Source organism: Thunnus albacares, chromosome 21, assembly GCF_914725855.1.
Source record: "Thunnus albacares chromosome 21, fThuAlb1.1, whole genome shotgun sequence".
NCBI lineage: Eukaryota > Metazoa > Chordata > Actinopteri > Scombriformes > Scombridae > Thunnus > Thunnus albacares.
The window spans coordinates 15,628,969-15,641,532 of NC_058126.1; the positions used below are offsets into that span (position 1 = coordinate 15,628,969).

Sequence of the window (12,564 nt, forward strand, 5' to 3'; positions counted from 1 at the left end):
AAAAGGCCTAGTGAACGGCACTGTGGGCACCATTGCTTTTCTGTATATCACTACCTTTACTTCAGTGATGTTTTGGATCCCTATTCAGGCTTCTCTCAGTGTTGTGGAAAATTATTCAAATGGAGCCAAGGGCGCAAAAAGATTTGCAGCAAATGCCTCACATGACATGCACATGTTTCTATGGAAACAGGGTGGCATGTGAGCGCCTCCTGTGTTGTCCACTGGCTTCAGACTGCAGCAGTCCTATAAGAAATCCCCCTTCCATCCCACACACACACACACACACACACACACATACCCCTGTTTGTTACCCCTCTTCCATCCAGAATCCTATTCTCAATGTTACTGGAGTATTTCCAGTAACTTTCAAAAATTAATCCTAGTTAGTCATCTGAGAAGAGAGAGTTGTGTATCTCTGCTGTGATCAGAAGAACCCATTTGACTCAGTCACCTCTGATTCCACCCAGAAAGGCTTAGCATTTTTTACGAGAAACTCGAGTGTCAAGCTGACACAGAGATGATGAAATATACACTGTATGTTCAATAAGAACATGAGTGGGCTGATTCCAAAGAAGTTAATCCTGCAATTTCCATGGTTTGGCTCCACGTTGTGGTATAAATCACAAAAACCACTGCACATTCTCCAAACTAGCGGAAAGCCACACCACAGATACCATACCATAATATACCCCAAAATAACTTCAAAACCAAGTTGCAAAACAAGCTGAGTGATTTATTTTAACTGCATGATATATTACCAAAAGTTGTGAAATTGTCATTGTTTAAAACATTTCTTTCAATTAAAAAAAAAAATGCCAGGTCTGCCCACAAACCACGTTTTTGCGTCAATTACTCGGGACGCTGTGATTTGGCACAGAGGACCGTGCGTCCTATGACAGAGAGGAGAAGGCGGGTCCAAAGATTACAACAAGTGTTTTGGGGTGTCCCGGAGGCAGATTTCTCTCTGTGAAGAGTTTAAGGACGCTCTTTGGAGAGGAGACAATCCAGGCTTTACGCACGGAGCGTCTGCGGATGAAAGCAGGACTGAGAGACTACTGAAAGTTGTACTCGTGAAAAATCCGCCGACAGCAGCCAACATGAATGAATCCAACCGAACCATTGATCCGAGCTGCAGTGACAAACCTCCTCTCGCCATCGACATCATCCTCAGTGAGTATAGACCGCTTTGGTACCAGGGAGAAGTTTACAGGACAGGACGCTTCCCCCCAAACACCCTTAACTGACGAGATTACACGACTGTTATGGTCTGATGGAAGTTTATGCACTAGAAAATATTAGTAGGTGTAATATTATGCACTTGGCTGCTGAACTGTAGAGCTTTTGTCCTCGTTGGGTTTTGATGCATTCCTAGAAGTCCCTGGGCTCCACTTTGTGAGCTGCTGGGAAGATGTAGGATGGTGGTCTCCCGTGCGCACCATCCAGTGGTCCTCCTGCTTCTTGGGCATAGTTATGACCCCTTTACATCCTCAGGAACATACAATACTACATTAGAGCACAATTTCCAGACTTTCTGTAAATACATGTAAAATATTCCCTTTTCCTCCTGGGAACCGTTGGTCATTGACCCTCATAGGATCCTCCTCAAGGGCTTTCCTGGGACCAATGACCCCAGTTTTAAAAGCACTGACATATAGAGTAAATATTACGCAAGATTCAGTCTATTATACTCATAAAACCACAGTCAAATTACAGAAAAGTTGCATGTTCAGACTCAGCTCACTTCTGGGTTGAAAACAATTAATCCATTAATCCATTTCACTGGGGTGTTGGTACTGTAATTTCACATTTAGGGCTCTGGCTAATGTTGGATTATCCATCTCATTTTGCTTTTCACTTGTCATAACACTCCTCAGAGGGTGTGCAGTTCAAAATCTGCAGGGATGTAGAGAGAAAATCCACTTTAAGTCAGTTAAGCCATCTTTCTTTATTACATGGATCCTAATTTAATAAAACACTGCAGACGTCATCATGTGTTCGTGTGAAAGTGCGGCAATGAATCTTTTGTTGATATTGGTGATGTGTGAGCTTGCCATAGTGGCATTGTTTTTGTTTTTTCGTTACTGCACTTTAAATTATTATTATTATTATTTTGTCTTTTTAAACCTTTTTTAAATGTGCCCTTTAAAACAAAGTTGTTTTTTTTAACCTTATGTAAAACCACCAAGTGACAGTTTAAAAGCGCTTGCATTTTTAAGAAGAAATCCTTTCAGTTTTCCTTGATTTTAATTCAAACTGATCATAGTTTGCTGAATATATATTTACAATATATGGTATCCCCTTCTGATTAGAGCTTGACCAATAAATCAGCAAGGCCAATATTAGCTTATTGCAGATTTATTGGTATTGGTCTTTATGTTGGCCGATAAATATCAAGAAACTGCAGACCAGAAATGGCAAAGATATGTTTAGATATTGTAAAATACTGTTGCTGTTACTTTTACATAGTTTGTTCTCTGGAGATCTCTAACAAAGTTTATATTTCAACTGTTAAATATCACACTCAGTTCTTTCAAAGACACTTTTAAGGTTTTCTTATCGAAAATGTTAAGTTGTAGGTTAACAAAAATGTATATTGTATTTGTAATGAACTTTTATTGGATTTCTTGAACTCTAAAATATCAATATGTAGAAAAAAATCCAGTACTGGTCGGGCAATACTTGTGATGGTGAAACCTTTGAGGTCTCTCAGTTGACATCTGGATCTGTTTTGCCAGCAGAAAGGAATAGTTAAAATCTTCAGTCTCCACTTTACTGCAAAAGCTGAGTATGTTGTGCACATGTGTGGTTGCACAAAACATCAACTAGCAGAACACAAGAGGAAAGAAATAGTTCAAGCAGATGAAAGAACAATAATAAAACATTGTTTTCAGAATTTGGGAAACTTTTCAAAAAAGTCTTCTGTGTTAATTATCAATTGCAATCACAAGCTCTTTACCAACACAAAATGAAAAACAGTATTTAAACAAAGGCAACAAGAAGGCATAGTGACCACCTACAGAAAGAAGTCCTCCAATAGGATTGTTTGTTTGTCTGTGTTGTATACTGATAACTGTTAATGACTTTGTATTCCAGCGAAGAAATGATGCAGAATGCAATGACTCATAATTACAGGCAACCTTTAGAAAATGTTTATTTCCTTGCACTCTTTTCAATTTCAAATGTAGCTGCAGCTTTCATCACCTCTTTTCCTTTGTCTGAAACATCTGTTGTAATGATTCACTAGTGACCATATGTGACTGCTGATGCCTCAAGCGTCATTCCTGGATACAACAGCCTGCCTGCTACTTTCTAGTCCCACCCACATGCACATTCATAATTTATATATACAGTACCAGTCAAAGTTTCCCATTCTCTTGAATGAGAAAGTGTGTCTAAACTTTTAATTGGTACTGTATAGACAGTCAATTCTGTTTGTTGTGAAGGCTGACTTGGTAAATAGATTATGCTGATGATGCCAAAATCAAAATACAAAATACTCCACAGTCCAACAAACACTTAAGCTAGAAAATCTCAAGCCAATCTATCATCTAGCTGTAGCTGTACGGTCTGTTTAATTTTCTCAGCATGCACATGTCAGCAGCAGCAGTCTGTATTTGGTTTCCTGTGTTGCTGTTTTCACTTATTTTGCTTCAAAATACACTTTTTTTTATTGCTAACACTGTTTACCCCGAAGAAACCCAATTAAGGCGATCAACAGAACTTACACTCAGGTCTGCATCTGGATTTTATTAATCCTCAAAATTGAGCACTCGTATATCTTAAAGCAACAGTCAGGTGCTCGTCTAAACATTTAAACTGAGTCCGCTTGCTGTAATCACTCCTCCTGTTCATACTGACCATTAAGAGATCCCTTCATAATGCGCTTACGATATACATAAGTGATGGGGGACAAAATCCACACAGAACTCAGTTTGTGCAAAAATGCATTCCAGAGTTTATCAGCTATAAGGCTTCAGCCTCCTGAGTTAATCAAATCAAGTCGATCTCTTCCAAAGTGAAAGTTCCCTCTTTGTTTCCCCAGTGTTTCCTTGAGCAGCTGCAGAAAATGGTTTGGCACTAAAAAGACAGTGACCTTCGGAGATATCCACTTAACTCAGGCTATGGAAGCCTCATACCAGATACATTTTGGAAAGAAATTGGAGAAATTAATAGTACAATTGAAGATCATATTAAGGAACACTTCGAACACTTGGAGTGAGTTCAAATGGAAAGTTATAACAAGATACTTTTGAACTTCACTAATAACAAAGTGGAGCCAGACCAGCTCAGACATGTCCTGGAGAAAATGTGAAGCGGGCACTGGCAACCACACTCATGTTTATTTGGTCATGTCGAAAAAAAGCTATGTAAACAAAGTGATGAAAAGCGAAACTGCATCAACACTGTACCGTATTGTAAGGAAGTAGAAATAAAAGATGGAGCTTCATTTTCTCGAGAACAACTTTTGGGTCTTGAATCCTTTCATCAAATCATTTTTGGAGGTTGTATAGTCTTGCCATTACATGCTGTTTTCCAGTGTTTCCTACACATTTTCCTGTTATACCTGCTTGCAAGTCTAATTTTTCTTTGTGATTCTAAATATATTTTTAAGGTATAATCTATACTTTGGTTAGAGGTTACTAGTTATTTTCTAGCTGTATTTTATGCATCCAGTGCTTGATAAAGGCTCTAATGACATAAATACCCATTACACTCAAAGTAGCGCAATCAAAGATCATATCAAGATTCACTCTAGAAAATCATTGCTGGGCTCTAAGTTCCAGCCCAAATTTGGAGATAGTTAATTTGCTGTAATTCCACTTCTCCCTCCAGAGTTGGACATCTTTGGCATCATCCTGTACTCAGTGCTCACCTTCATGGCGGCCGTGTCCATGCTGGTCTTCATCGAGGAATGTATCTACATCTATAGGAAAGTGCCGTCCAATAAGAAGAGTGTCATCATCTGGGTGAATGGAGCTGCGCCGGTAAGATTAACACGCTTCTGGGAGGGATTTTTAAAGAGCATTTGAAGAAAAAAGGTGAACATTACGCAGAAAGATTGATATTGTTCTGCCATTTCACAGCAAAATGCACAGAGAGGAATGTTCTACATGGTTCTTTCTCCTCTCTTTTTCAGGTGATTGGCACCATGTCGTGTCTGGGGATGTGGATCCCCAGAGCCACCATGTTTACTGATATGACCTCAGCCTGGTGAGTTTCTCTTTCTCTGACTCACCTTCCATCTCTTAGCATGCTTTGTGTTTATTCACTCACACAGCCCCTCAGCGCAAAATCACTGAGAGGAAATTTGAACTCCATAACCCCCTGAGAGTTTTACAGAAAACAGTGATGCTGTTGTGTAATGTGCGTGTGGAAGTTATTTCATTTTCTTTATCACTCATGTCTTTTAATTCCTTTGTGTTCTCCTCCGTGTGCTGATTTCCTGTCTTAATACTTCTTTCATTCCTCCTGCATCCCTTACATTCACTTCTTATTTCCATGTCTCTGTAGCTACTTTGCCGTCGTGGTATTCAAGTTCTTGATCATGATGCTGGAGGAGGTGGGGGGCGACGAGGCATTCCTGCGGCGAGCGGCGAAACACAAACTGAAGATCAGCACTGGGCCGTGCTGCTGCTGCTGCCTCTGTCTACCACACGTGACCATCACACGGTAAACACTTTAGTAAAGTATAGTCAGTTGATATCATTGTCTCATAAACTTTTATAATTTCTTTTTTTACTGCCTGGAGTGCTGAAATTAGCACATTGTGAACAGTCTCTAGAGAATACACAGTAGGAGCTTTTTTTTATTAGTTTTATAACAGCAGCAAGTATTTCTGGCATGCGGATTTAGATTCTCCTGTTATCTTTGGCAAGAGGGTTTTTTTTCATCAGATTAAAAGGAAAAGTCTGTTGTCTCAAGGGCATTGAGGCTATAAAACTAGAACAACACACACATCCTACACAGTAGTGTGGTGTAAATACTAAGAAACAAACATGTCTTTTTTCTTTTGCTGCTGACTGAAATTTTGTTTGTTTTTTATTTGAATTCAATTCAATTAAACAGCAAATAAGAAGAAATGATTCTCACACCTCAGCTGTGCTTAAAAAAAAAAAGTGTTGTCAATGCATCAACTGTTCTTATTTAAAAGCAGCAATGAGCAGAGATGATTCCCAAAGGATCTGAAGGGATGTTTTGTATCCTACATTTGATGCTCTGTTGTCTTTAATATTGAGCAATCCCTTTATTACTGAGGCAGTGATTGAAACATCCTGTAATACTAATGAAGTACAGATCCTGCACAGCTTCCATGACGGTTACTACTACCACATGTAGTTGGAAGGGCCAGGCAAGCACACGGGGGAACTTTGATGTAGTTTTTGGTCTGTTTGAAGATTACATAAACTCAGGGATCCTCTGGAAATATGACATCGTGCTCACGCCAGAAGTATGCTTCGCAGAAGGCAGGTTAAACACACTCCCGGCCGTTCAACTCTTACAGGGTGGGGCCCAGTGTGTATCGTACCAGATTGTGCCCATCATGCCCCCTTCTAGCTGAGTAAAGAACACTGACTCCACATTTACTGTTTACTTATCCAGTTTAAGTTAAGTTCCCAGCCATACTCTCTTGTTTCACACATAGGTTGTTGTGTATGTCTGTCAGAAGCAGATACAGTCTGTTTAGGCTACATGCAATGATCAAAATCATGCTGGTGTGAAGCAACGACTAACAGATGTGTTTATTTCTAATGCTATACATGTCTTAAAAGCGTATTCACTCTCTGTAACACCAAAAATCCTTTTGTGTAAACTTGCCTGCTGTACACAGTAAAAATGATGATGATGATAATCAAGCTGTGACAAGCTCAGCTTTTTTTTTCTTTGGTCCACTGCCCGGTTTCCCAACAACAACTTCAAGATCATCTCTTCTCTCTTGAGAAAGGCTTCTGTTTGCCAGGAATCAGAAACGTATAAAGCACCTCAGAGGATCAATGTTATTATTGCACACGTAAGAACCTTCAGATCTAGACATGCATCTAGCCAACAGAGATACAATCAAGAACACTCTGAATTGTTCAGAACATCCTGCAGTGATAAATTAGGAGCAATGGGGAATTCCGCAACGGATTGTTAATAGTTTTTAAAAAATGTTAAATGGCTAAACCATTTTGTTTCTTTAGCAGCCACCATTAAAAAATTTCCTCTGTTCCAACTGCAGGGGCACACTCTTCCTGCTCAAACTTGGCTCTTTCCAGTTTGCTCTCCTAAAGCTTGTCTTCACCATCCTTTCCATTGTCCTGTGGACCAACGGGAAGTTTGACCTGGCTGATGTGAGTTGATAACGTGGAAATGCTAAACAGCATCTCAAGGCGCTATTGTCTCCCTGATTTATTTGTGCTGTTTGTTTACCTAGCCTTCTGTTGCTAAATGACGATTCGGAAAAACATGTTAGTGAGCCGCTACCACCCTGGCTCCCAATGTTTACTATTCTTTCCATGTAATCTGAAAATGAAAACTTGATTTGTTGCACTTCCTCTGGGTGAGCAAAAGAAAATCACAGTTGTAATCTTGCTGTGATACTTTTCCCACATTATCGGCCACTCTTTATTTTTTCACATTTTAAAAACACAATTATCTCTTTGTCTCTCTCTTTCTCTCACATGATGACGCCCAGTTCTGATTTTAATGAATGAATGAATGCAGGATGTATGAAGACCCTGAGTTTAGGTGATTATAGTTCAGACCCATGCATGTGATCTGCCTCTCTAAAAGCACAACGGTACCTTTTTATCAGAGAGAAATAAAACTTTTTTTTTAACAAGCTGATAGTCTGATGCAAACATCTACATGCTGCTGCATGACCCAACAGTTAACAGATTCCTGACACAACAGTAATACTCAGTTTTGATCTGCGTGCTGTGTTCCACGTCTTTCACCAACAACAAAAGACGCTTGTTCAGCTTCAGTTTTATATGAGAATGTAAATACATGAATCTTAAAGGCCCTTTTCTATGTAATTAACCAGATTCCAGCTAAACACTTAAAGTCATAATGACTTTCTTAATAGTGAGCAACAGAAATTCATGATACATCCTGCATTAATTCATGCACTAACTCATCATGACTCGTGCATTAGTATGCACTACACATGAGCTTTGTTGCCTTATTATTATGATTGGTGTTACTTATGTGGGGGAAATATGTGTGTTTCATGAGTCATTCTATGGTCATTTTCTATCACTGAGGTAGTAGGTCATGTGTCACCTGTCTGTTTCAGAACAGTTTTCAGTCTACTTTGGCTGACAGGGATAAAGCTTGATAAAGCTGGCTGTCTCCTATGGTAACCAAGGTTAGGTGGAGACATCCTGTGCTTCTTGCAGATGGTCAGATTAGCCTCCTGTTAGAATCGACAGCAAGTAACCTGTGTACAGAATACGTGACTTTATTTATCTTTCATCAGCACTGTGTCTTGTTTATAGTTCAATAACCAATAGAGGCATAGTTAGCATATTTTAAAAATATATATCTCTTTTGCAGTGTTTCATTAGTCTTTTTTTGTTCTGTACAAACTCTCTCCCAGACATATGCTCTCTTTTGTCTTTTCAGATGAATATTACCGGAGCTGCTATATGGATCAACCCATTTGTGGGCATCCTGACAATCATCGCCCTGTGGCCCGTGGCGATCACGTTCATGCACCTGAGGGTTACCTTGCGGACACTAAAGATCATCCCCAAGTACGCCATGTACCAGGTAAGACACAGGAGAAGCTTCAAACATACATTAAACTGTACATTTGTACACACAGTATATACATGCAAACAGCAGTTAACGCACCTCATGATGTACCGTAACCAGCACTGCTCTATGTGAGTCAGGGAAAGCAAACACCCAATTCTTAAAACATGTCGTTATGAAGTTGTTTTTTTTACAGGATTTTCCAGTTTGACTGGATAAACAGTGTCTTTACGTGTGTGTGTGTTTGTAGCTGGTCCTGATCTTGAGCCAGCTGCAGTCCGCTATCATCAACATCTTGGCTCTTAAAGGAACTATCGCCTGTGCACCACCTTTTTCTGCTGCAGCCAGAGGATACAGTGAGTCAACATCCATCCATACAATCAGTTTTTCTGTCTGTTTGTTTATCTGCTCCATCTGCAATGACTCAACCCATCCCTTTATTTGTTTAGAAACAAAACCAGGAATGATCCCTTGAAAGATTGTTTTTGGCAGACACATGCTTTCCATGTCCACTACTTTCACTCTCTGCCTCTTTGCGTCTCCACAGTGATGAGTCAGCAGCTTCTGATCCTGGAAATGTTCATCATCACGCTGGTAACACGTCTGCTATATCGTCGACAGTATGAGCCTTTACCTGAAGAAGAACATGACGACAACGAAAACACCAAGATGGTCGCGTTGCCGGAGTCTGCATGAGACTGACTCTGTGTGTGTGTGTGTGTGTGTGTGTGTGTGTGTGTGTGTGTGTGTGTGTGTGTGTGTGTGTGTGTGGGTTGTTTTTATTTCCCTGCAATGATTTGATTAAGAGACTATATGAGCAAATAAATATATATATATATATATATGAATTACATGTAAATTAATCTTGTGGATGTTCATTGAGGGCCACAGATTTGCAAGCTCTCCATAACTGTTACAGGACAGCCAGATCAAGCAGTAATAACTGACTTTTTCCCACTTTGTTTCTTCTCAATTACCAAAAAAAAGAAACCATGCAAATTTATGTAAGAGGCTTATTTGGTAACACTTTATTTTACAGGTCCATATTCCCCCTTTAATTTCCAAGGAAGTGTCACGGAAAGAATAATGTAGTTTGGTACTAAGTACAGAGAAAAAGAAAATTCTGATGATATTTGAGGTTTAGTGTTGAGTTGCTGATTTATGGAGGAATTCATTTGAAATCCCAGCAACTATCATTATTAATTTATTGTTATTTTACATATACAGTACTGTGCAAAGGTTTTAGGCGCTAAAAGTAAAGTGAGAATGCTTTAAAAAAATAATGCCCTTTAAAGTTATTTATCAATTAACTTTAAAGGTTAGTAAACAGAAAAAAATTAAATCAAACCATATTTTCTGTGAGCATGCTTTGTCTTCAAAACAGCACCAGCTCTCCTTGTACACCTACACACACTTTATCAAGCTACTTGGCAGGTCAGTTGTTCCAGGCATCTTGGAGAACTTTCCACAGTTCCTCTGTGGATTTGGACCGTCTCAGTTGCTTCTTTCTCTTCATGTAATTCCAAACTGAGTGAATGATGTTGAGATGAGGCCTCTGATAGTTATTAATGACTTCCGGCTGTATGTTTGGCGTTGTTTAAGTGCTGGAGAATAAATTTAGAACAGATCAAATGCCTTTCTCATGGTGCTGAGATATCGAAAGTGCCTAAAACTTTTGCACAGTACTGTATGTTGATTTTGTGGGCTTTCTGGTCGACACATTTTTGTTTGCATGTCCAGCTGACTTGCTGTGAACTGACTAAAAAACTGTCTGGGTTAGCTTACAATTAACTGGAATAAATAACTATAAGTTAATTTTCCTTGTAATTAATACCAAAAAGACACAGTCTTTTCCCACAACTTTCCTATGAATTAATAGTTTCATTTCAGTTTTCTTTCTTGGAAATTACAAAAAACTATGGGACCTTTCAAATAAATTGTCACTGCTTATTTATATTCCTTGTCCTCTTGTGAGGCATTATTGCATAAATGCTGATAAAACTATATTTTTATCTCCCACTTGCTGTCTGCGTTATAGCCACTGGATGTGTACTGTCACTTTTATCCTGTACAAGCTTTTTAAATATCCTCAGATGAAATTTCATACACACTATGACTCTCTGTGGTGTCATTTGTTACAGTATTTTCAATGTTCCCATGTGTCGCTAGGTGGCAGTAAATCCCCAAAACTCTACCACCCTGACAGTGTGAGCCCATACAGTTAATGTGTAGGCCCAATATAAAGTCTGTTATTATGCTGCATTTACGTGCTCCTCGGATGGTCTCTTTTTTCGACTTCGGTGTGTTCGTGTGCCTTTAAGTCGTAATGTGGAAACAACATGGACGCTACAAAGATGTGTTTTCCCACACTTGTTGCTGCACCAGTACATTCCCTAAAACCACTGAAATAATTGCCTTACCTGACTTATCAGGGTCAATGCTAATAAATCACTTTTCTACCATATTACAAATTACATGAGCGCAAAAAACTGATATGCGATACATGAATTAGTAAAAACAAATCTTGCCGTCAACCAAAGGCTTACTTTTGTCAACTTTCGGCGAGTGTGTACCAACATCTTCGCCGACTTTCCGAGTTGTTCCGACATGAGGGGGCGTTCACGTGCATTTTCCCAGTCGAGAACTAATTTTTCAGATTATTCCGATAGTACCTGAATGCCACATTGATGTCAGAGGCTGCGGATAAACAAGATAAACGAGTTTGACTGACATGCCTTCGTCCAATCGGGTTGTTGCTGTTTCTCACTTCCCCGTTTTAGGCCAATCGCTGCAGTGCATCAACAAACCCGTGCCAAGTCCGGTTGTCTCGAGACTTTCCACTGTACAGTACGTGCTGTCCGTACGTCAAGACGTCAACCAGCTCAAATAGGACGGAAGCTATTGAATTAAACCTTCAAAATAAAACCTATCGCATGGGGGTATAGAAATTGTGAGACATTGATGTCAGTGGTTCTCAAAGTGGGGTCCGGGGACCCATAGGGTTCTTGAGGGGTTTCCAGGGAATTCCGAGCAAAAAGGGGAATCATTTATTTTAACTATAATTCCATCCATAAGTAACACAATGACAGAATGTGTGACTATTTTTTGTCATGGGTTTCATACACTTTCTGTAATAAATATCTAAAAGCAAAAGTCTTTATAGTCTAATTCTTCAATTATGTATCTGAAAATGTACAAAAAATAAAAAGTACAAAAGTGGGTAATCTAAATAATACTGTCATAGTCTATGAGAGTGATCCTAAAAAAGAATGGTATTCAGATAATACATATAAATCATCAGTAAGCCTAACTCTCATCAAGCAAAGACCTCCTATACATTTTCCATTAAACATATGCCGTCACTTCTTAGTAAGGCACCCTTATATGGATTTATTAGGACATGTTCTAAAATAGAAGATGAAGTTTGCAGTTTCAAATGTGAATTAACTCATTAATAAATGGCTGAAGATTTTTCACTTTTAATGAGCAATCAGCAAAAATGAGTAAGTCATCTGCAAATATAAATGTTAATGAGTCATCAATAAAGGATTCTTATATTAATCAACCAAGTTTGCAGTTGTAAATACTGATAAATTGTTAATAAATGGACTGGTCCAGTTTATAGGCCTAAATCTGTTTTTCTAAATTATTGTAAGGTTAATAAGTTTATTTTTTATTGGTTCATTTTTATTGGTTTATTTTACTATTTTTACTGTTAGTTGGTTTATTTTTTCAAATATATTTCTAACATGAATAACCTACTGTAAATTTGTAAATAAAAGTTTGAAAGAATAAATAATAAAAAAGACAGTGTTACCAAACCCA

General features: G+C 38.7%; 1 protein-coding gene across 1 annotated transcript; it reads left to right on the forward strand.

The window, feature by feature from the left end:
* Positions 1-906: 906 nt before the first annotated feature.
* slc51a (solute carrier family 51 subunit alpha) lies at positions 907-10,019 on the forward strand. Its single transcript, XM_044340473.1, has 8 exons — positions 907-1,170; positions 4,834-4,985; positions 5,138-5,211; positions 5,512-5,670; positions 7,220-7,331; positions 8,608-8,754; positions 8,990-9,095; positions 9,287-10,019. The coding sequence occupies exons 1-8, from the start codon at positions 1,098-1,100 to the stop codon at positions 9,433-9,435; spliced, it is 972 nt and encodes a 323-aa protein (XP_044196408.1). The 5' UTR covers positions 907-1,097; the 3' UTR covers positions 9,436-10,019.
* Positions 10,020-12,564: the final 2,545 nt, after the last annotated feature.

Coding starts and splice junctions, on each gene's coding strand:
- slc51a (XM_044340473.1), top strand. CDS start 1,098: ATGAATGAATCCAACCGAACCATTGATCCGAGCTGCAGTGACAAACCT. Junction 5,212..5,511: donor ACTGATATGACCTCAGCCTG/GTGAGTTTCTCT, acceptor ATGTCTCTGTAG/CTACTTTGCCGTCGTGGTAT. Junction 8,755..8,989: donor CCAAGTACGCCATGTACCAG/GTAAGACACAGG, acceptor GTGTGTTTGTAG/CTGGTCCTGATCTTGAGCCA.